At 45.1% G+C, this 25,555-nt stretch overlaps 1 protein-coding gene across 3 annotated transcripts in view; it reads right to left on the bottom strand.

The window, feature by feature from the left end:
• Window positions 1-25,555, bottom strand: part of LOC144798708 (occludin-like) — a 121,810-nt gene that overhangs the window by 6,502 nt on the left and 89,753 nt on the right. For all 3 annotated transcript variants that reach the window (XR_013603622.1, XM_078669716.1, XM_078669717.1), the window contains exons 4-7: window positions 14,029-14,201; window positions 4,818-5,009; window positions 3,015-3,186; window positions 2,200-2,241 (exon numbers count right to left, since the gene is read on the bottom strand). Coding sequence is in view for 2 of the 3 variants with exons in the window: in XM_078669716.1 (XP_078525842.1) it covers window positions 2,200-2,241; window positions 3,015-3,186; window positions 4,818-5,009; window positions 14,029-14,201 (579 nt within the window). In the remaining variant the exon portion in view is untranslated. The remainder of the gene's footprint in view (window positions 1-2,199; window positions 2,242-3,014; window positions 3,187-4,817; window positions 5,010-14,028; window positions 14,202-25,555) is intronic.

Genomic DNA, 25,555 nt, shown 5'->3' with positions numbered 1-25,555 from the left:
AACAAAACATACTCTTAAAATAGAAGAGATTTTGCATCTGGTGTAAGGCTCAAGGTATACATCCTTTCTCTTCTTCTCCGGAACAAATATTGCCTTATCTTCTCCATCTGGCGAACTCAGGCCTTGCTCATGCTTCCATTAGGGTCCACTTGGCGGCGATATCTCGTTACAGAAGATCTCATACTGGCCCTTCTCTTTGGTCTCACAGATTGATCAAACAGTTTTTAAAAGGACTCTACAGAACTTTTCCCCCTGTGAGAATTTTGCCACCTACCTGGCATCTCAGCACAGCCCTTAACCAGCTCATGAAACATCCCTTTGAGCCAGTTCACAGGGCTGACCTGAAATACCTTTCTTGGAAGAAAGCCCTCCTACTTGCACTCACCTCCGCAAGACGAGTGAGCGAGCTCCAAGCTTTCTCAATACAGGAACCTTTCCTACAATTCAAGCAGGATAGAGTAATTTTACAGACGAATCCTACATTTATTCCAAAAGTCCAGTCGGACTTCCATCTCAAAGAATCTGTGGTCTTACGCTCTTTCTTCCCGAATCCTACTACGGCAGCGGAAAGGTCGCTACACTCTCTGGATCTTAAGCGCTGCCTAAAATTTTATATTGAAAAGACAAAAACCTTCAGGAAGTCTCATCAGCTATTCGTGGCTTACAGTACGCCCAGGAGGGGTCTTCCACTCACCAAACAAAGTATTTCCCGCTGGATTTCTGCAGCTATTTCGTTTTGTCATGAACAAGCAGGGCAACCCCTACAATCTAAAGTGAGAGCCCACTCTGCCAGGGCAATATCTACATCCATGGCGCTTTTTGCCGGTTATAGACATTTGTAGAGCGGCAACATGGAAGTCGCCACATACCTTCACGAGGCATTACTGCCTGGATACAGAACTCATGAAGGATGCTGCGGTGGGACAAGCAGTACTTCGTCATCTGTTTCAGTAGAGGTGAGCCTTTCTTTTCATCCCTCCATCCTTCTCATGTATGCACATTTCTCTATTGTATAATTTGGCGGTATTTCTTGCTTGCGAATGCATGTTTCTATTAGTCATTTGGTATGTTGACATCTAATGACTTGTATATCCTATACCATCCGAAATGTGCTTTGTTCATTGCTTGCTACTCTGATTCAGGCATGTGAATCTATGAAAGACACCCCTATTACTGGATAAGAAATGCGTTACTTACCTGTAACTGCAGTTATCCAGTATTTGTGTCTTTCATAGATTCACATGCAACCCTCCCGCGTCCCCTGTAAGGGCTCACCTACTTCTCTCAGTAATACGCCTACTTGGCTTTGTACATACGAAAATCTGAGGGACTGAGGCTCCTTCCAGGAGGGTTCTAGAGGGAGGTGACAGCTGATTGGCTCTTTTCTAGAGTTTGGTCCTTTCTTCAAAAGGACAGGGATAGGTTACTAATGTGAGGTCTTCAGGCCTATTTATCTATATGTCTATGGGACATTACTTTATTTATATACCGGGGACTCCCATTCCGACGACGGGGAATGATTCATGCATGCGAATCTATTAAAAAAACACCAATACTGGATAACTGCAGTTACAGGTAAGTAACGCATTTCATATGTTACGCATCTCAAACAAATAATCGCCCACTAAAGTAGGAAACTGCTGAGTCGACCCTCAAGTCCCAGGGATTTGGCTCTACATGGAATACAACTGTAAAGAATTTGTGACTTTAACGTTAAGCACAAATCTTCGCAGCAGTTGCATTAGGCTAATATATGGAGTGTATGTATATGTAAATAATGGTTGTTGCAAAGGCATATCGAGCTATTCTGAAAACTTTATTGCAGTATGTTTGCTGTGAAATGGTTTGTTAAAGGGACTGTAATACAATTGTGTAGCATGCAGGGCTACCCTCGCGACTGAAGCAACCGCGCTATACAAATACTGATTGATTGAACATGTTACACTCATGGAGGTCGGTATAACCGCAAATGGCTACCAAACACGTTTAGTGACATATACCGATATTTTGCTTCGGCTGGCAGAGTGAGTGAGTCATGATTCTCAGAATCTGCTATATACTAGTATACATGCATATGGTTTTTATGTATACATTAGTGTTCTTTTATAGACATTTGATAGGAACCTGGGCGATAAAGTACACTGTAGTGGAGGACATTGGCACATCTGTAGTTTACTATAATTCAAGAGACATACTTACCCTCTTCAGATCTTTAAGTCTGTTGTACTCTTCAGCCACTCCCTGGAAATAAAATAAAATCATACCTGTATTTACTTTTATCTATGTGTTTCAGATACATAAACACGTACACAAATGGTGAAGTCCCCACAATGCCAGTTCCTTCGGCTGAAACTCTTTGAGCCATCTACTTGACTCATACGGTCTTCCTTCGTTTACCCAGCTCATTATAGTAATCAGAAATGCAATCATCCCTTACATGACATATGTACAGCTGAGGCAGCCACAGTGCAAGCATCTCTCACATACTGGTGCAGCGCAAACACCAGCTGCACGTTACCGTCGTATAGAGCAAGCTTTCCTAAGATATACTGAACAGGAGCAGTGCAGTCTACCCTCACCCAAAACAGGTACTGCACGCAAACACGCACAGCAGATGTACAAGCTTCTTTTACACGCAGAATATGTATATCATTTGCAGAGGTAGTTCCCTGGTGCAGCAGTACAAGCTTCCCTAACACACAGAACAGTATCAGCACTTGCGGAGGCAGGCCACCATTTACACACACACACACACACACACCCCACTCCCCACACATTCCCCCAGGCAGCAGTAGTACATGCTTTCCTCAGACATAGACCAGGTGCATCCTATGCAGGTAGTTCAAGCTTCCCACATGCACAAAAGTGACACATCACAGGCAGCAGCAGTACACACTTCGCTCAGAAACAAAACAAGTGTAAAACTGAGAGCGGAGTAAAGTTAGTGTGCTGTCACATTGTCCACAGACTGTGCCAGCCCGCTGCACTTTGATACTGTAAGTCTCCTGTGGTACCTGGTACGGCGGACTGTCCTCAGACAGGCCATCCAGCTGCTTGTTGAGCTGATTAATCTGGTCGTTGATGTCATCCATCTCGGCGCACATCTGTTTGTAGTGTTTCAGGTCCAGGTCAAACTCCCTCTTGTACTCCTGGCGAAGCTCGTCAGTGGTGATCGGAGGATAGACACTGGCAAGAGAGACGGGAGAGATGAGGGTGGTGGAGGTGCAGCAGACTCAGTGTGTTTGCCACCTAGAGAATAGGTGATTCAGTGCAGACTGAGTCTCACAGGGCAGACCCTGAGCATCATTCAACGGTGGGAAGAAGCAAGCGCAGTGAAGTGTTGAGCCCCAGATCACACACTCAGAGGCAGTGGCAGCTTGAAGTAAATCCTTTCTACTCGCCTAGTCATATTAAATCTGCTGTTAGTCTGCACAGGAATATAAAAGCTGCAGCTGCTGGTTATTTGAAGGGGAAGATTAAGTGTTGCCTTAATCTCAAAGATGAAAAAGTAGATATCATTAAACTTGTCTATAGGAATGAATTGCTCCTCCTTGATCTTTGTGCAAGTAGGCAGATGAGGGAGGATCTTCTTTTGGTGACCATAACACAAATTGAGAGCTCTTCTCGTCGCTTTGATCCACAGCAAGAGAGAAACGCACAAAAGACAGAAAGAAGGAGGAAGAGAGAGATGGAAAAACTCTGTCCACGGGAGAAAGAAGAGATGAAAAAGAGCCAGCCAGAGTGAGATAAAGGCAGGGAGTGTCTGGTGGATTAAAAGGGTATAAGGTGGATTCAAGCCTATGTGCCTTGGTGTTAAGCCTCCTGATCTTTGGTAGCATTTGACACTGGTTTCTAAGCAAAACTGCATCTGTCCTACTGCTAAGAGGACCGAATACCTTGGTAGTATATAATCTGATTTGTATGTTTTGTAGTTGAAGCCCGATACAAAGGTCATCTTGTTGACCTATTACCCAGTTGCCCCACAGTTAATACATTTATGATGTTGACCAAATCAGCAGATTCGCAATTAGTAATATTTAGTCAAATACGAGGGCACCAGTTGTGGCATCGTACGACCTCATTCACTTTTAATCTTTCTAAATATACTTTGATATTTGGACATTGAACAGCAACATCTGTACGCTTTAGAGGAAATGGAAGACATCTCTGTTCATACCTGTGGAAGACATAGCGGAGACAATCACTACCTTATCTCTCTCCTGCTCATGCATCCAGGGCCAAAGTCCACAGTAGTGCAATATCTTTTTACTTCCACTGGCAGTTTTATGCACCTTCTGTTACATACTGACCATAATGTCTTTCTTTGAATCCGTCCCCTAAACTCACGTTACCGGAATAAACAGACACAAGTTGGCCTATTTGAAAACAGATTGTGCAGTGGGCCAGGGCTTCTGAAACCACGGTAGACAGTGTCTGAGCCAGTCACCTTGTAGGAAATGCTAGCCAGAATGGTTTCATAGAGGCAGCGTGAGAGAATGTGTTGTTGGACTAGTTAAGCTTAGCCTCGTTGATGCCCTATGGAAAAGGGTGTGAATCTGAGAAGTGATACTTAGCCTAGCAGGAGTGTTATGGGCTAGTGTATTGCCCTTTACCTTTTCGGTTTAACCCTGTAAGAACATCATGGAACAGTGTGTGAACTCTGATCTTTATTGTTTTACCCTAGAGGAATTCTGCGTCTAAGTGCGGACAGATAATTTAAGCTGTAAGGTGTGGACTCTGGTCTGTTCTACAGGGACTCCTAGCCACCTTCTCAGACCTGCCCCACCCTGCCTTACTGGACACTTGTGAATACAGACCTGCCCCACTCGGTCTCGTCGCGGTCATCTCCAGACTCCATGGCAGTGGTGTAGTCCGTTTCATATTGAGATTCGTCCAGTTCAGGGTTGCGCCTCTTGCGTCTCCCCCTGCGCGCTGCGGGCTTGCTCGGTGTCTCTTTGTCCACTGTGCTGGTGCTGAAGGTTCTCGCTGGGTAATCTGCTGTTGGGGTACTAGAGTGGAAAGAGGGAAGACATCACCATCATAAAATAGAGCTGCTAGAAAAGAGCTGTCCCGGACAGCACATAGTGACATCGAGGTACCTCTCCGTCTGAGATAAATGTACTTGATCATGCTTGCTCTGAGAAAAGCCATCCATGTGTGCTCGAGAATGCTGTGTAAGAAGGATGAAGCCCAAACGTCTTCACTTCCGTGATATTTTGAGATCTGACCTTGTCGCTAAAGATGCTCGAGTGGGCAAAACATAAGACACCCACCAGCATTGTGCTATTTGGGTCGGTTTAGGCATGACTGGAGAAATGCCTCTGGTGTAAGGACGTGTCTGTGGCAATTGATATGGAAGAAGAACAATAGTTACTTACCTGTAATCTGTGGTTCTCCAGTATTGGTGTCTTTCATAGATTCACATGCCTGAATCATTCCCCGTCGTCGTAGTGGGAGTCCCACGGTACATAAAAAAGCAATAATATGCCATAAATATGTAGTAAATACCAATAAAAAACAAACCAGGAAGTAAAGTAGCCAAAGCTACAGTATGAAAAACGTCCACATCTATGACTATCCTAGTCATTTTGTATAGTCCAAACTACAGCCAATCAGGCGCCAGCACCCACCAGAATGTTCTCCCCATAGGCTCAGGCTCTCAGATTTTCTCGCAAGGAGTGAAGGTAAACCAAAATAGCCTAAAAGCCTCTGAGGGGAGGTGGGCGGGCTGCATGTGAATCTATGAAAGACACCAATACTGGAGAACCACAGATTACAGGTAAGTAACTATTGTTCTTCTCCAGTATTGGGGTGTCTTTCATAGATTCACATGCCTGAATCAGAGTAGCTAGCAGTACATATCCGTGCTAGGCAGACGCCAATGGTTGTAAAGCTTGTCAGCATATAAGTCATAAAACAGTGTAAACTGAAAATACACATATCATATAAGCATAGGAGAATGCAATCATGTAAACATGTGTAAAAACATAACATATGAAGCGTCTGACAGCAGTAATGGAGGTGGGAAACAGAGGCTCACCTTATTTGCAAAAGATTTCGTAGAACTGCACGACCCACAGAAGTATCAGCTTCGCTGGTTGCCTCCAGACAGTAATGCTTGGTAAATGTATGGCGACTGGCCCAAGTAGCCGCTCTGCAGATCTGCTGAAGAGGAACTCCAGCAAATAAAGCCGTAGACGATGACATTGCTCTTGTGGAATGAGCTCTAGGAGCTGCTTGCAACGGTCGTCCTGCTTGCATATGGCAAAAGGCAATGGCAGAAGATATCCATCTCGCAATAGTCTGTTTTAAAACTGCCTGCCCTTTATGAATAGCACCGTAGGTGATAAACAGTTGGTCAGAAGAGCGTAAGGCGGATGTCCTCGGCAGATAGAATTTAAGACATCTCTTAACATTCAGCGTATGCAATGCCCTTTCCGCCGGTGTTTGCGGGTTAGGAAAAAATGACTTCAGAATTATTGGTTCGTTGAGGTGAAAATCCGAAGGTACTTTAGGAATGTACTTCGGATTAGTGCGGAGTATCACAGAGTCACTTGTAAACTGCAGGAAAGGATGGTGAACTGTAAAGGCCTGAAGATCACTGACTCTTCTGGAGGATGTTAAAGCCAGCAGCAGTGCTACCTTCCACGAGAGATATTTTAGATCGGCCTTGTGGATGGGTTCGAAAGGATGCCGCATGAGTTGTGCCAGGACAACGTTAAGATGCCACACCGGAGGTGGTCGTCGTACTGGAGGGAACATCCTAAAGAGGCCTTTAAAGAATTGTTGTATAATCCTCGCAGAGTATAAGGAATTAGTACCATCCTGCCGATATCTTGAGATCGCCGCCAGGTAAACTTTCAGGGTTGCGTGAGACAGGCCTGATTTTGCTAATTGTAGGAAGAAAGGTAGGATCTCTCCGGCGTTGCTGAAAAAGGGTGAACCCCGTTTGCGCGACACCAGATGCAGAAACGCTTCCATTTTAGACTGTATGTCTTTATGGTAGCGGGTGCCCTTGCCCTGGCCAGAACCTCCTTGCATTCCTCCGGGATGTTTAGGTGGGCGAACTCACGGTACTCAGGCGCCAAGCCGCTAATCTCAGTGATGTCGGATTTGGATGATAGACCTGACCGTTCTGCATGCTGAGTAAGTTCGGGACTGGATTCAACTGAATCGGTTCGCACTCTGACAGAAGAAGAAGTTCTGTAAACCAATACTGGCGCGGCCATCTGGGGGCAATCAGGATCAATCTGCAAGGTTCCTTTTTCATTTTCCGCAGAACCCTGGGGACTAGTGGAATCGGTGGAAAAGCGTACGCATATGTCAGAGACCAATCTATCAAAAACGCATTCCCCTGAGAGTCTTTGTGGGGATGCCAGCTTGCAAAGAATTGCCATTTGCTGTTGGTCTTTGTCGCAAATAGATCTAGGTCTGGACTACCCCACAGGCGAAAGATGCGTTCCACTGTCTGCTGATGTAGTTCCCACTCGTGAGTGGAGACTGTCGTCCTGCTGAGTGCGTCTGCCAAGACATTCTCTGTTCCTGGAACATGCACTGCTTGAAGATTTACATTGTGCTTAAAGGCCCATGCCCATAAGTCTTGGGCTTCCTGGGATAGGAGAAGAGATCGTGTTCCTCCCTGCTTGTTGACGTAATGCATGCTTGTTGTGTTGTCTGTTCTTATCAACACATTGGCATCCTGAATGAGTGCATGAAACGCCTTGAGTGCTAGAAATATGGCTCGCAGCTCCAGACGGTTGATGTGCCATCGCTTTTGTGGAGCAGTCCACTTGCCGCTGATTGTGAGACCCTGAAGATGCGCTCCCCAGCCCTCGAGAGACGCATCCGTAGTGATGGTGAGGCTTGGTGCCTCTTGAAGAAATGCACACCCCTGCTGGAGATGTCGTTTTTGTGTCCACCAGCGTAGAGAGTTTTGCATGAGCGGTGTGATCCTGATAAGATCTTCAAACGTTCCGGAGACCTGTAACCACTGCAGGTTTAGCTCTTCCTGGAGAGGTCTCATTCTGAGGCGACAGTTTGGTAGTAATGGGATGCAAGAAGATACCATCCCCAGAAAAGACTTGTATAGCCGAACAGAAACTGACTTTTTTGATAACAGATTCTGCGCCATGTTTTTGATCTTCATTTGTCTCTCCTCCGAGACAAAAGCTTGTAGTTTCTGGGTGTCCAATGTTGCTCCCAAGAAAGCTTGTCTTTGAGAAGGTCTCAATTGGGATTTTTCGAGATTGATGGAAAGGCCCAGAGATTGGAACAGGTGTAGACACTGTTGTAGATGAGATTGCACGACTTCTCGAGAATTGGCCTTTATAAGGCAGTCATCTAAGTACGGCAAAATTTGGATTCCCTCCAGCCGGAGGTGCACCGCTACTGGAGCCAGAACCTTGGTAAAAACTCTTGGCGCTGACCGTAGTCCGAAAGGAAGAACTTTGAATTGGTAATCCCTGCCAGCCACCCTGAAGCGCAGGAATTTTCTGTGGCGAGGTAGAATGGGAATATGGAAATATGCATCTTGGAGATCTAAGGTGACCATGTAATCTCCCGCTGCCAAAATATGTAATATTTCCTGAAGCGAAAACATCCTGAAAGTTAATTTCCTTAAGTACTTGTTTAGAGCGCGAAGATCTAGAATCGGGCGTCACTCTCCGTTTTTCTTCCTTATTAGAAAAAATCTGGAGTAAAACCCCATTCCTCTCATCTTCTGAGGTACGCTCTCGATCGCTCCTTTTTGCATCATCAATCTGATTTGGGCAAATAGCTCCTTCAGGTGAGCTGGAGGTGGTCCTTTCGGGGAACATTTGGAGGACATTTCTCGAATTCTAGGGCATGACCCCTGGCCACAATATCCAGGACCCATTTGTCTGATGTTATTGACTGCCAATTTGAGTAAAATTTTGATATTCGCCCTCCAATCCTTTCTTGAGAGCAGGGCAGTGGTGGTGACAGGTGAAAAGTCTCATTGGCGCTTATCTTTTCCGCGGTAATTCGCTTTTCCCCTGTTCTGGGCATAAGTAGGCTTTCTCTGGCCGTAAGATTGATAGCGTTGAGCATGGTATCGTTGATTGTTTTGTCTGTAAGAGGATTGTTGGTTATATCCACCTCTGTAGGAGGATGATCCTCGTCCTCTCGCTCCTCGAAAGGGCGGCTTGCGGAATTGGAGGGTGCCTAAGGATTTTGCTGTTTTTGTATCACTCTTTATTGTCTGTAAGGCGTCCTCCACCTGAGGGCCAAACAGATATTCGCCATCATATGGCATGTCCAGCACCTTACTTTGGACTTCTTGTCTAAAGGAAGTAGAACGTAGCCAACCCTGTCTACGAAGAACCGCAGCCCCCGCTAGCTGTCGAAAGCCCGTTGAGGCTACATCCACTGCTGAATCAATAATCTCTTCTGAGATTCTTTGGCCCTCTTGCAGTATCTTGAGCGCTTCAGCCTTAGAAGGTTCAGGGAGGAGGTCAATGAATGGTGCAATGTCTGACCACATCTGTCGGTCATACCTTCCTAAGATGGCCAACGAATTTGCCGCTCGAACTGTCGTAGCCGCCATAGTGGAGACACGTTTCCCTATCGAATCTAGGCGTTTGCCATCTCTGTCTAGCGAGGCTGTAAGCGGAAAAGAAGGGTTCCGAGCCCTCTTTTGAGCTGCCTGGACAATCACAGAGTCAAGCTCCGGCTGTCCGATAAGGCACGCAGGAGATTTGTCCGGTTCTCTGTACTTCTTTTCCAAACGTGGCAGGACTGGAGGAATGGATGCCGGGGTTGCCATGACTTTTATACCCTCCTGCCAAATAAAGCCAATGATGGGTATAGACTTAATCTGTTTCCTGGGCTGATCCTTAAAGTCATATAGGAAACAGTCTTGTTCCTTATGCTCCATATCGATGTGAAAACGTTTAGTTGCACGTTCCATTAAAAGGTGGAAGCTAACCACGTCCACTGGTGGTGAAATTGAGACTGCTTGATGCGAAGGGGAAGGTGTTTGAACCTGATATTCATCCCACTCCGACTCATCCTGTACCTCTCCTTCTTCTCTTTGCTCCTCGTCCTCCGAAGAACGAGGATCTACTTCCTCCACCTGAGACTGCGGAGTAGGTGAAGCAGCATTCGTTGGTTGTAAAACTGGCACCGGTACTTCAGAGGCCGGAGTAGCAGGCACTGAGCCTGTAGCTTCAGAAGGTGGAAACCTTCTATAATAATCGTCCAACATGTATTGTAGGTTGGTCAGTAAAGCAACTGGTACTTGCGCGACAGGTACACTGTCCATCTGGGGCGCCATCTGTACAGGTGGTTGTTCATCCTCCTGTTTCTCTTCTTGCAACTTGATATTCAGTTCAGACGGACTAGTGGCCGCTCCGAATGTATGAACCACGTCATCCTCACTGTCCGAGTCTAAAAGTCGGTCAGGCACCTGCGATGATGGCTTTGGTGTAAAGAACACCGTCGACGGTGACCATACCTGCAACGCAGTGCAAGATGACAATTGCGGCGTCGACGGGACGGACTTCGTCGACGGAACAGACTTTGTCGACGGAATGGACTTCGTCGACGGGACGGACTTCGTCGACGGGACGGACTTCGTCGACGGGATGGACTTCGTCGACGGGATGGACTTCGTCGACGGGATGGGCTTCGTCGACGGAATGGGCTTCGTCGACGGAATGGGCTTCGTCGACGGATTGGGCTTCGTCGACGGAATGTTCGTCGCCGACGGTACAACCTTCGTCGACGACTTCGTCGACGGTGGTAATTTCGTCGGCGGAATGGAGCTCGCCGACGAAACCGTCGATGGCATCTTCGTCGACGGTAGAGCTTTCAGAAGAGCCGACGACGAGGTGTCGACGACGGCCGTCATCGACGAGAGAGGTCTTACGGTTACATAGACCATGGTAGGTGAAGAAGCTGTCGTAGTCATAACCATAGTTGGTTTAGGAGATGAGAAGGTCATCGTCAACGTGGATGATGCGTCGACGGAGGTCTTCGTCGACGAGAAGACAGAAGAAGGCGTCGTCGACGATAATGAAGTTTCCTGAGGTGAAACCTTGTCAGTTGTCTGAGGCAAACTCTTGGTGGACCGTTTTTGAGGTACAGAAGAAACCTCCAAGCCCTTGCCTGTGGTGCAGCCTTAGAAGTGGAAGGCTTGTCAGAACCCTTAGAAGGTTGATGTTTCTTAAAACCGCAGGCCTCTTTCTAGACGCTGAAGTGGAACCAGAGGCAATACTGCCAACCTCAGACACAGGATTATCAGAATCCTTAAGCCTTTGTAGCCACAAAGCAACCGACCCTCTCTGTCTCTGAGAGTCTTTTGAGGAAAGGTTCTGCAGATCTTACAGTCCTTGACTTGGTGATCTGGATAGAGACAATAAAAACATTTTTTGTGGGGGTCCTCTTTAAAAAGCCGGAGCTTACCACAAGATTCACAGGCTCTAAACAGAGACTTCTTTGAAGACATTCTTGAAGAAATGATCCAAAAGGAAGATAAGTTGAAAAAGCTGAGCAGAGCTCAGGGAGACTCCCTTCACACGACGTGCGGTAGAAAATCTGAGAGCCTGAGCCTCTGGGGAGAACATTCTGGTGGGTGCTGGCGCCTGATTGGCTGTAGTTTGGACTATACAAAATGACTAGGATAGTCATAGATGTGGAAGTTTTTCATACTGTAGCTTTGGCTACTTTACTTCCTGGTTTATTTTTTATTGGTATTTACTACATATTTATGGCATATTATTGCTTTTTTATGTACCGTGGGACTCCCACTCCGACGACGGGGAATGATTCAGGCATGTGAATCTATGAAAGACACCCCTAATACTGGAGAAGATGGCTGTCCAGGCGGAACATTCTGTAGACCTCCTGCGTGAAAGGGATGCGCAGACTTCTGCCTGTATCGTAAGTAGTGTTTGTTAGGAGCAGTTTCACTGCTGCGGTCTGTCCTGTGTGTGGCATAAGCTTGTACTGCTGCTGCTTCCTGTCGCCCAATGCATGCGAGGGAAGCTTGTGCTATGGCTCCTACCGTGCATTGCCAGTACAAGAGACGGTGCACTGCAGGCTCCACCCAGCCCTTGCAAAAGAACTGCGTTCACTACTGCTGCCTCTGCTGTAGGTGCTTGCACTGCTGGCGCCTAAGCTTAAGTGTGGGATGCTTGCTGTCTTATCCCCTACCACGTGCGGTGCCTTATCTGTGTAGCAAGGCCTTTGGAAGAGCTCCTGCCCAAAGCACATCTCAGTGTGGTGCGACGATACCATTAAGGAGGGAGACGCGGGATCAGGGAGATTGTATGAACACAAAGGGAGAACCTGTGTAGACGCCTTCAGTGACATGATGTCTGTACCTGTGGGCTGGATAAGATAAGATGAGGACCATGGAGATTCTGAATATTGACTCTATGATTCCAGAAGGAAGTATCATTCATAGCCTCGCACTTGAGAAATTATTTTAAAGATGGTTGTCATTTTGCAATTTCAGAAGACTACTTGAGTATCACTTGGATTAGATGCACATTGAGAAAATTATCTTTAAAGCCCTAAGTAGGGCATTGTGCGCAAAACACGTGTTGACTGTAGATTGTATTTGATGTATACAACTAAAGATTTAATAAACAACAGCAGAAGAAATAAAAACTACGAAAGAATGAGTGTTATGTGACTTTTGGTCATATCTCAGTCTTGTTATTTTGTATTATTAGTCACTATACTGGTGGGGACCAGTACACTGAGATCATAGCGCCGGGTGAAATTCCTAATACCTAAAACATTCTCTAAGAACACACACACTAATATATATATATATATATATATATATATATATATATATATATATATATATATATATATATATTATACTTGGAATGAAGGTGTGCAGTTGCGTTCCTACATATAAGTCCCTCCACAGTGTCGCCAAGACCGGGTCAGCTCATTAACCTAATTTCTTGGTTGTCAACCAATTGAATTTTACTGGCTCTTGCTTCAATCGTTCGTTTCTCTATTTTTGTACATATGTGCTTCCCACAATTTTATGCCAAACACGGTCTACCTGCAAGCTCTACTTTAAAAGAATCTAGGAGCCGAAAGATTGTTCGTACCTTACCAGGACACACAGCTGGTATCGAAGAAGGGTGTTACTATGTACATGATTGACACTTTATTTTCGCTTGCTGCTAGCTGGAACCCCTAGCTGGTTGAATATCTTTGGTATCTGTGCTTCTGGGCCATATGTATCAACATTCCGTTTTGCGATTCCTAAATAGCGATTTTTAAGGAATCGCTATTTAGAAATCGCAAAATGGTATATATGTAGGAAATCGCTTCTTTTTAGCGATTCCTTAAAATTCCTAAATTGCGATTAGCAAATTGCTAATCGCAAATTTCCCATTCATTTCTATGGGCCAGGAGGCCCATAGGAATGAAGGGGAAATTTGCGATTAGCAATTTGCTAATCGCAAATTGTGAATATTTTCAAGGGTGCAGGAGTGTTTCAAGAACACCCTGCTGAAAATGACATGTGTGCGCATATGGCGCACATACATGCCCTAAGGGCATGTATGAGCGTCACATGGCACCTTTTGATGTTCAAAAAATGCTTTTTTAAAAGAATTCGCAACTTACCACCAACTAGAAGTTGGTGGTAATTTGCGATTCCTTAATGGCATTTTGGGATGTTTTTTTCCTTGATACATTGCATTTAAGGATCGCAAAATTTGCAATTCCTTAAATGCAAACGCAAAATAAGGAATGGCAAAGTTAGCGATTCCTTATTTTGCACCAAAAAAGTTTCATACATACCATTTAGCGAAAATGGGTTCGCAAACGCTGGAATTCTATGAATTTCGGCGTTTGCGAACCCATTTTGCTTTGATACATATAGCCCTTAGTCTCTTGTTTTGTAGCATACACACACTGTGCACCTCTATCTATCCCGACAGATCTTCAACCCTCCACACCCGTACAGCTGGCTGGTGCCACATTATGCCAATCCTGAAGCCCAGCGGGCCCGTCTTCCTCTCTGCCGTCACTCACCTGCTGCTGTTGTGGTAGCTCGCAGTGCTCGTCGGGCCCAAGTAGCCGTTTTCCTTCAGCTTGTAGCTGCTGCCAGTAGGGAGGGCGTTGGCAGCCTGGACGGGGCTGAGTGGTTTCTCCGAGTAAACCAGGGTGGCTGTATCGTCGGGGGTCCCCTCTCCAACATTCTTCACCTGGAAGAAAGCAAGGATCCCATTGAAGACACAAAGGGGGTGTTCAGAGGAAGAGTGGACGCCCCCACTGATTCTGCTGCTGCCTCCGCCCTGGTGTCAGATCCCAACAAGGGGGCAGCAGCGGCGGTCTAGGGCTCGCTGAAAGGAATCTTTCAGCTAGATTCATCATTGAAAAATGGGCTCGCAAAGGGCCAGATTCTGAGAATCTGGCCCTTTGCGAGCGCAATTTTTGCATTTGGGATTCATCATCCCAAATGCAAAAATCGCAAAATTGCGAGGAATTGCATTTAAGGAATCTCTATTTGAGATTCCTTAAATGCAATTCATGAACCATTTTGGAATTGCGAATTCGCAATTTTTGGCCGCTATTTACCGCGAAGTCTGACTTCATGGTAAATAGCGAAAACATAGAAAAACGCAATTTAGTGCATTTTTGTAAGTTGTATGTTACACACACACATGTCCTTTGGACATGTGTGTGCGCAACATCAGTCTACATTTTCATTTCAGGGGTGCTACAGGGTGTCCTTTGGACACCCCTGGCACCCTTGAAATCGCATCCTTATTTGCGATTAGCAAATTGCTAATCGCAAATAAGGAATAACTCCCCATTCATTCCTAGGGGGCCATTAGGCCCATAGGAATGAATGGGGAGTTATTCCTCATTTGCGATTAGCAATTAGCTAATCGCAAATAAGGAAGCTGTAGGAATCGCAAAAAAATATTGCGATTTCTACAAGAATCCCGTTTTGCGAGTCTGTAATAGCGATTCCTTAATAATCGCTATTACAGACTCGCAAAACATGCCGATGATGAATCTAGGTGTTAATTTTAGAGTCCTATTACGCGGATGGATAATTCTCTTTTTTACTCAAAAGTGAAAACGTTTTAAGGAGAGATTTCCAACTCATGTCCTCGTTAATCAAAGATCTTCGCCTTAGAAGATTGTGCAAGCGTTCCCACTAGTTGCTACTTCCCCTGTTCTCAGGTGTAACTCTTCAATAAAGGCGCACAGGTGTGTGGCGATCCCTTCATTTCGCATCTATTTGTATGTTTTGGCCGGCAGGGTAGCTCCAAAACAAAAAACATAAAGGAAAACTCATAGGTAAAATGAATGCTTTGTTACCTTAGACATATGTATAGAAACGACAGGGCCAGTAGTGCCACTGAGGGCTGTAGTGACACCACATACCACGAGTCAGATGCAGAATAATTTGTAAATGTTACCAGAAACCCAAGATGGCAGTATAGGACACTATTACACATTTGCCTGTTATGTATGTAATGTCTGTTTTTGCTGCATAATGTTGATAACTTTAGCACTTAGTTTGGTCCCCTATGCCGCATAATCCAAGTAGCCTTGACAATGGTAAAGGGCGCATTGGTTTGGGGGATATATATATATATGTGTGTGTGTGGTGTGTGTGGGTATATATATATATATATATATATATATATATATGTGTGTGTGTGTGTGTATATATATATATATATATATCAACTCACAATCTGTTTTAGCTGCAAGGGATGTATGACGTTACAACGCATACTTTTACAACGCATACCGTTACAACGAATTTTTTACAACGCAAAAACTTTTACAACGCATACCATTACAACGCATGTTTTTACAACGCAAGTACTTTTACAACGCATGCCATTACAACGTAAGTATTGGTAAGTATATAATATTTTTTTTATTTTAAATTAATTGTAATTAATATAATTTAATTTAATTTAATGTAATTAATTTAATTTTTTTTTACCCTGTACCCCTGTACCCCAAAAAAACCCAAATTAACCCAGAACCCTAAAAATACCCCTGTACCCCAAAAACCCAAAACTGTCCCTGAACCCTAAAAATACCCCTGTACCCCAAAAACCCAAAACTGACCCTGAACCCTAAAAATACCCCTTTACCCAAAAACTGAAAACTGACCCTGAACCCTAAAAATACCCCTTTACCCAAAAACTGAAAACTGACCCTGAACCCTAAAAATACCCCTTTACCCAAAAACTGAAAACTGACCCTGAACCCTAAAAATACCCCTTTACCCAAAAACTGAAAACTGACCCTGAACCTTAAAAATACCCCTTTACCCAAAAACTGAAAACTGACCCTGAACCCTAAAAATACCCCTTTACCCAAAAACTGAAAACTGACCCTGAACCCTAAAAATACCCCTTTACCCAAAAACTGAAAACTGACCCTGAACCCTAAAAATACCCCTTTACCCAAAAACTGAAAACTGACCCTGAACCCTAAAAATACCCCTTTACCCAAAAACTGTAAACTGACCCTGAACCCTAAAAATACCCCTTTACCCAAAAACTGAAAACTGACCCTGAACCCTAAAAATACCCCTTTACCCAAAAACTGAAAACTTAAAAAAAAAAAATACATATAAAATATAAAATATAATTATATACTTACCAATACTTACGTTGTAATGGCATGCGTTGTAAAAGTACTTGCGTTGTAAAAACATGTGTTGTAATGGTATGCGTTGTAAAAGTTTTTGCGTTGTAAAAGTTTCGTTGTAATGGTAGTGCGTTGTAAAAGTTGCGCTGTAAAGGTTGTTTCCCGGCTGCAAGCAGCCTTGTTTTGTGAGCACATGTACAGACATTTCTTCTAAATTAAGTGTTTATGGAGGTTTGATCTCAAGTGAACCAATATGTTCAGACTCTGATATTTTACTTAACTAAAGTCTAAAGTACCTGATTACCACCATTACTCTTGAATGGGTCTATTCTGTAACATTTTAATAATTCGCCATGATTTCAGGTAGCAGTTGTTGAAAGTGCCGTGCTACTCAATGCAGCTGACCCTTAATTGTTAGAACACCTTTGTGCTGCCCAATAAGCTTTTTTTTTTATATTGGTGTTGCCTAACTCGCTGACTTTCACTTCGCAGAATTCCACAAAGTTATATAAAAACTCCACAAGGTCCACGGAGGTCCGCCAATGGGCAGAAAATATGCAGCTTGTGCTGCAATTTAGCACCGGCAGTGCGAGCAGTGCTGAAAGTCCGCACAAACTGCGCCATGCATTGCGCAAGAGCACGCAGCCATTCAAGTTGGTTCTGCGGTTGCTCGAGCAGAAAATCTACTAGAGCGTCAGCAAATCTGCTGAAATGGCAGACCTCTGACTGCAACCACCCGGGTTAGAAAATAGCGCTGGGAGATACCAAATCTCACTCGCCAGCTCGCATTTTCTAGAGCCTCACAAGAGAAAAATTCTGCCACGCTGTGATTGGCGGAAGTTGGCAAGGACTCCACATTAAAGAGAAACACGGAGTGATGAAAATTCCGCCAAGTTCGCAGGTGGAACAAACATTCTATCAAACTCAACTTTTTAATTGGATTTATGGTACATCCCAAATACCTAAGTTTTGGTCTTAGCGTTTTTCAGAACAAGTGTTGGATATCCTCTATTTTGTTCAGGGAGCACCTGGCTTGTCAGTTCGGGCTGGGCTGTTCCTATTGGAGCAGGATCAAGACTGATTAGCATATAGCTGGTATAGGAAGCTAGCTTTCTCCATAGTGCACTCAAACGAAGTGCAGTGTGTAGTGAGTCCAGGCAAACTCCTATTGGTTTACAGAGGCAAACATTTTAACATTAAATGCTCTCGTTTGTGGTAGTGTGGGCGAGCAGTTAAGGCTTATCAGAAGTTAGTACTATGCATTTTTTATACTCACAGAGGCAACAAATGAGACACACACTCAAAGAATAAATCTGAAACCAATTTAGAAAAAAATAGCACACATTTTTACGTAAATGTTGATACCAAAAACGTTATCAATTAAGTACTTTTTAAAATATCGACTTTTACAGGTAAGTAAAAATGTTCACTTAAATGCGTCTTTATGCAGCAATGCTTTCCTATTGGAAAAAACGCATATGTTGCATACAGTTAGCTATGGTCGTTTTCTGGAGGCCTCCTTCAGGACTTGGGGTCGTAGGGGCCTAGCTCCAAAGCACCACCAGCAGTTACTCGCTACCTGCCCTGGGGCGTACGAGTGCAGAGTTGCTGGTTAGGTTGGTAGCTTTGCATGCTATGCCATTAAAAGGAAGAGGGGGGTCACCTGGAAACAGGCTGCAGAGGGGGACTTGGGGATGAGTCCAGCAGCTCCCAATGGGGAGCTTGCGTCACAAGATTCCTGGGTGCAAGAACGCATAGTCGTTTCTCCAGTACCCGGGCTGGTCCCCTCGGTTGCATAATAGATAGGTAGCATATACATAGTGAAAATCAAAAATCTCCCAGTGATCATATACACACAAACATGAGACCTTGGTGACGCACATGCAGAGGAAAATAGCAGACAAGACAGGTGCTCCTGCAGTGTATATTTTAAATGAAGCAACAATTGGGCCAAGAGGACTACAATTTAAGGAGGGTAAAAATAACCCTATCCCCACATCGAGTGAACCCCGGCTGGGGTCTGAGATGTCATGGTACATAACTAATGAATACTGTTTTGGGCACACTATTATGTGTCATTCTTTTAGAACATTTAAGGCTGCATTTGGTCTGTTTTAGTCCTGAGTAGGCCTGGACGGAAAACTACGCTACGCTCGCGTAGTTTGTTTAACTACGCGCTACGCGAATTGCATGTAGCACAGTGCAAAAACGCGTAGCAGGCATTTTTTGCTTGCTCGCGGTCCTCAACGTCAAGTTGGCGACCGTGAGTGAGCAAAATTACATCCGGGCGAGACTTTTTCCTCGTTCGCGTTCAGCAACATCAAGTTGCCGATCATGAGCGTTGAGAAAACTGCAGTTCGAGTACAAATCTACTCGAGCGGCAGAAAACGGCGCTTGCACTGTGCAAGATGCCGTTTGCAATGATTGCACAGTGCGGACAAGCATCCGGGACTGTGCAATCATTGTGAACAGCATTTCCTACCGCACTATGCAGCTCGCGTAGTGCTACGCGTAGCTCACGTAGTGCGAAGTGCACTTCGCGTAGCTATGCGGAATGCTACTACTCGAACTACTCCCAGGGTTAGTCCTGAGGAAGAACTGCCATGATGTAGTCAATAACACTTGAACACAGGGTCAAAACGTCTACGACATTACGTTATGTCCTATGTCAGCTATCCTTGAATTATGTAAAGAAGATATAAGGATACATTGAACAAAACATTTTTGGGACATTTTGATTATATGTGGTTCCAAGGTCTCATGTTTGTGTATGTGATCACTGGGAGATTTGTGATTTTTCACTATGCATATGTAATGTGATGTATTGTTCTTGATGTTCTCTGGACAGCCGTTGAAAAGAGAAACATGAAAAGAGATAGATATACATGTTTTGATATAGGAAAAATAATATATTTAAAATATAAGTTAATGGTTGCGTTGTATCAGTGTTTTTTTGATATCATTTTCTTGAAAGATTTGTGTGCAATTTGAGCCAGAAGTTTCACACGTGTTTGAGGGAGCATTTATAGGACTTTCTAGTATTTAATGTTTAAGAAAAAACATTATTTACAATTCTCCTTGAGGAGATTTTGTTCACCTGTCAGAACTATTTGTAGCTCATTACTGTATACCCAGGCTCTGAAGGACACAGGGTAACCCCATTATATTTAATGTTCCTGTGGGAAGTGGGCATAGCTGACGGAGTAAACCTAATTCCACCAAAAAATGAAAAACAAACAAAGGTAGGGGAATTCTATTTTTCGTGTTCACAAACTTAGGGGTGGAACTAGCTTGATGGAGAATATGCCTCCTGACTAGCTACTTTTACTGTTTCTCCTGGTGCCAAATGGGCCCAGGCCAGGGGGTTTCATTTCCCCTGTCTGCGGAATCCAGTGTCACATATCAAAGGTGGCAGAGGCCTTTGAAGCCTCCTGCCTTGATATGCTAATTATTTAGCCTTCCTTCTTAAAGGAGGTGACAACACCTCTGGCTAGAGCAGGCATTGTTTCTGCCCTCAGAGAGTGTGAACTCTCACCTGTAGGGTGTCAGAAACTTGTCTGTAGTGGCAGGCTGGTCTACACCAGTCAGCCAGTACATTAGACGTCAATAGGTTTTCAGGGGGCACCTATAAGGTGCTCTCTGTATGCATGATTTAATAAATCCATCACTGCAATCAGTATGGGTTTATTAATATGAAATGCTTTATACCAAACATCATGGGTTTCAGTGAAGCCATCATGTAGCTGGGGAACTTGTAATTACCAGTGTCCGGCACATGTACTTAAAATGCCTTCTCTGTTCTCTTGCAAACTGAGATTTTAGGCTGTGTAACAGAGTGCAGAGAAAAATTAAGACACAACATGGCACACTTCCAGTCTGCCATGTCTGCAGACACTGCATGCAGTACAGGTAAGTCGCCCCAACAGCAGGCATTACAGCCCTCAGGCTGGGTGCACTATACTACATGTGTGGACATATTTGTATGGCAGATATGCACTTCTGTCTAAATTGGATCAAATACCAGGCAATAAATTGGGGTACCGTGTCATAAAGGGCACTTTCCTACAGCTGGGTCTAATCTGGGGTGACATGGTGAGCAAGAGAACGATGGATTTGAATGCTGCCCCATACAATTTCCATTAGCAAGACTACATGCAAGCATTCCTCCCATCATCTTTTATAGATTTGTAGTAATGCCCTAGGTGGCCAAGATGGCCAAGGGTATGCCCAGATGTGCATCCCTTGCTCACTGAGCCACTGGATCCAAGCTGCACTCGACAGACGACCCTAATATGGGTGAAACCACTCTTGGGTTTCTTGTGTTCTGGTTCAGAGAGGACTTGGCCTGGCAGTTTGGGCTGGACTGTTCCTATTGGAGCAAAGTCAAGGCTGGTTAGAGCTTACCATGGAAGAATTTTAGTAAATGACTATCTGTAGCTTTCAAATCTCTGCTGAAACCTAAAGTCCTGTCTTACAAGCCTATAAAATAAATTAATTAGAACATTTCATGCCACAAATGAAACAGTTCTTAACATTAAACATTCAGGTACCTGTGGCCAGTTCACAAGAGATTTCCTGGTTTGTATCAGCTGAAGAAACGGTTGATCCCAGGTCAGGTCTTATAACATATTATGAATATTCTAAGGAAGTTTGGAAACATCATTACAAGTATTAAACGCTAACCAATCATTTAGTGACTTGGAGCTACTGGCTAGAGCCTGAATTCCCATTCAAACTTAATCTAAAACTGCTAGCAAATAAGTTATATTTCATGTTAGCAAATTATTCCTCCCCCTTGATGGTAGTACTAACTTCACTCAACTGAGAGGAAGAGATGCATTCTGTTTGAAGTGTTTGTGCCACCGCCTGAGTTTCTTTGGGCAGTTCAAATACTTTTTCTCCTCTCATCCTGCCTCTCTTCTGAGTTGTTTATTGCTTTTTGTCTGGCGTTGGTTTACTTGTGTGTGATTTGACTGTGCTTTACAGTATTATTTACAGACATGTAGATTTAAATACTGCTTTCTGGTATTAAAGATTGGTGGTAGCTGCATGTGCCAGAGGAATAGTTGAAGGCGGTGACCGGTACATAGTTTAAGGTGGGTGCTTGCAGGCATGACGTGGTATTCATAAATTTCATAGGCGCCGATGGTGGCTCTTGCGGTATTACAGGTGTTGTCAGTGCTGTCTATAGGTACCATGGGTGCGGGTGTTGTTGCTTATAGCTATTGTTTTCGGTTCTTACAGGTGCAGATGGTGACACTTACAGGTATCAGAGCTACATTATTGTTCAGAACAGAAAGTGAGGCTGAACGAAGCTTGATTGCGTGTGAGAAGGATTAGGTAAAGCGAAGGCAGTTTGCGTCTGCTGGTTTGTGGAACTGGCTTTTTATTGCTGTTTATTTGTTCATTGGCTTAGTCCTGACTTCATATTTAGAAACTGGCCTCACAGCTGCATCACATAGGACTAGGGGTGGACAGACTGTGCTCACCTGACCCTGCATCATTATGCTGCGAAATAATGCAGCTGGTTCTCCTCCAGGGAGCATGAACATGAGGATGTTTATGTTTAGGTTTATGTTTATTAAGCTTATAGAGCGCACAGATACTCGAAGTGTCCCGGCGCTAGCTCCTGAAGAGTGAATGAATGTGCGTCAGATTAAAACAGCAAGGTCTTGAGTTTCTTTCTAAAAAAACACTGGATGGCAGTGGTCCTGTTTGTCACACATTACATACTGCCAGCATCTCACTAAGAAGAATTCAGTAACACCTGCACCTACCTCTTGATTTCTGTGTAGGGAAGGGGAAGAACTAAATCTATCGTTTTTGAGTTTAGAGACGTGGTCCAGGTTCGGGGGAGGTAGAAGGAGACCTTTATCTCAAGGTGTCGTATTGAGATGTGGTCAAGGTTTAGAGAAGCAGGAAGGAGGCCCTTATCTCCAGTGTTTAATTTGAGCCAGTGGGGACACCTACACTCATTTGTGGGGCCAATGGGGCCCACTGGCACTAATTTCTTGGCACTGGCACGTTTTTTTCCTCATCCAATATTTTCACCTACGAAGGAAAACAGACAACTGAGAAAGATGGAAAAACCATCACTAAGGGAAAAAGCAAAAACCTACAAGAGAGAGATAAGGGGCAGGGAGTGTTTGAAATTGGGGCAAAGAGGCATGAGGTTGATTCTCTTCCAGGGGATCCTCATCAAAGTCATAAGCACTGAATATTCCCGCCCATGTGCGGAACCCCGGAAACAATATAAAAATATATATGTAAAGAATACATATATCTCGCTCGAAATATATGTAAATACATATATAATTTTTCTCACACCAATGCAGCCCTAAAAACAAGGCTAGACAATGTAAACCCTTGTATATGTATAGCAATTAGAAAGGAAACAAAAAACACATTAGGTCAAATAGTCCCTGAACTTTGTGTTTTAATGAGTAAAACCACTCATAAATCCTGAAAATTGCTCATAAAAGACATTGTCAGCCATAGGCTGCATTGAGAAGCAATAACACAGAAACTGAAAGCATTTTCAGCTAAAAACTTGCACCTTGCCTCTAGGGCAGCCATGACCCCAGGCTTCCCATCATGCCTCAGGGGTGACAGTTAGGTCAGTTGTTCTTTCCGGCTCTTTCAGTCAGAACCCTGGTTAAACAGCTCCTACCTTTTTTGACTTTCTGTCAAAAATACTTGGTGTTTTCCTTCAACTTTTGTATTCACTCGACGGCTTTTGGCCTTAGAGAGATAGTGCTACCTGTTTTGGGCTCAAAAAAGGTTAATTTTTTGTCAAAATGCCTTCGCTTTTTGATCCCTGCCCTTCCTGTGGGAAGAAGAAGACTAAGTCTGACACATTCTGTGTGTATCCTCTGTCTTCCTAACTCTCATTCTGCAGAAAGCTGTGTTCACTGCAAGTCCTTGTCAAGTAGAACTCTCAAAGACAGAGAAAAAATCAGAATGTATGGACTTTCTGAGAGAGGTAGGTCTCCAAAGAGACAGAAAAAGCAGAGGACGCGGTTGACGTTGAAAGATGTCCCGACTTGCTCTCCTTCGGGATCGGCGTCGAAGGTTCCACCGACGACGAGTCAACTCCCCTCGACGGTGAAGACTTCAGCGTCGAGAGTCAAGGTAACTCCGCTGCCGTCAACCGGGCGACGGGCAGCGTCGAGAGAGAGGTTGCCGTTGGAGCATGGCAGCTCAAAGTCGATACCTCCGCCGTCGAAGTCTCAGGTCCAGTCTTCGACGCCGAGGCCTTCGTCGACGCCTAGTCATCGGCGTTCGACGTCGAGGCATCCTCCGTCGGCGTCCCATCATCAACGCTCGACGTCGAGGCATCCTCCGTCGGGGTCACATCATCGACGCTCAACGTCGAGGAACCCTCCGTCGTCGCCAGGCCATCAGCGATCGACGTTGAGGCACCCTCCATCGCCATCGACGGTCGACGTCGAGACATCCTCCGTCGGCGTCTCACCATCGACGCTCGACGTCGAGACATTTATCGTCGTCGACAGGACATCGGCGTTCGACGTCGAGACATGCATCGCAGTCCAGTCGAGGGCATTCAGCGTCCAAGCATCCTCCGTCTGTGTCCAGTGATCGGCGCTCGATGTCGAGAAAGCCTCCGTCGACGTCACCTCACCGGCGTTCGACGTCGAGACAGGAGACTCCAGCACAGTCTCGACAGGTTCACCATTCCTCGGCACAGCCTCAGCCAGTGGTGGCACAGCACACCGAGACGTCGACTCGACCAGCTCCGTCTTCGAGTCATGGGCCTACATCTCAGAGGTCCTCAAGAACAGCTTCAGCTGCGGAAGGTGACCAGGGCTCTCCAGTGAGCATCAGTCATGCTGCCAAGAGGAAGAGAACACCAGAACGTGGTTCTCGCAGTCGCACAGCTTCTCCTGTGAGTCTGTTTTCCTCGTCAGGCTCATCTTCCGGCCCTGATGTGATCATTTATACCTCAGGTAGCGAGGGATCAAGGCATTCTCCTACACCTCCTCCACATGGGCAAAAGGATGTCACACCTGTGCGCTCTCCAGTGAGGGACACAGCGCAGCAGTCTCCTGCCATCAGACTGTCTCCGCGATGGTATAAACCACTACATCACTGGTCTACAGACTAGGCCTAGAGAACGGTCACGCTCTCCGGTGAGGCCCAGAGAAAGATCACGCTCCCCGGTTCGCCATAGGGAAAGATCACGCTCCATGGTGCGATCCACCAGGCGTAGATCAAGATCTAGGTGCAGGAGGAGGGAACGAAGATCTCCTACTACCTCTTCTTCTCCAACACGCTCTCCCACTCTGACGGACCCCCCTCCATCAAGGGTATCTCCGATCGATATCGTCACCTTTCAGGACATACTGGGTAGAGGGGCTCTGAAACTGGGAGTTCCCTTAACAACTCCGCAGGTCAAGACCTCAGTGATTTTTGAAACGCTGCATCACAGGTCTGCACCCAAACCCCTTTTGCCGTTAGTGCCTGGGATTATAGATCTGGTGATGGAAGTATTCCTCACCCCAGCAACGATCAAAGCGGCTCCGGCGAGGATCCTGAAGAAATACAGATCTCCAGAGGAGGACCCTCTGTTTCTCAGAGCTGATCCGCCCCCAGACTCAGTAATCATCGCAGCAGCGAAGATGTCCTGTGCGGTCTCCTCTTCCGCCACTGTACCTCCGGACAAGGACAGCAAGACACAAGACTCATGGGGTAGACGAGTCTGTAGTACTTCAGCGTCCTTTCTCAAAGTTTCCAACACGGAAGCCCTTTTGGGGCGTTATGATAGGTCCCTGTAAGATTCGCTACAGCGTTTTGTGGAGAAGCTCCCTCAAGAAGACCGTAAGGATTTTGAGGAGATCCTTCTGGAAGGCAGTCAGGTCTCCAATCAAATTATAAGTGCAGCAGCGGACGGGGCTACTCTGGCGGCGCATGG

Source organism: Lissotriton helveticus, chromosome 12 (genome assembly GCF_964261635.1).
Source record: "Lissotriton helveticus chromosome 12, aLisHel1.1, whole genome shotgun sequence".
NCBI lineage: Eukaryota > Metazoa > Chordata > Amphibia > Caudata > Salamandridae > Lissotriton > Lissotriton helveticus.
Note: the sequence above shows the minus strand (reverse complement) of the source record. Positions and strands in the feature narration are given on the sequence as shown.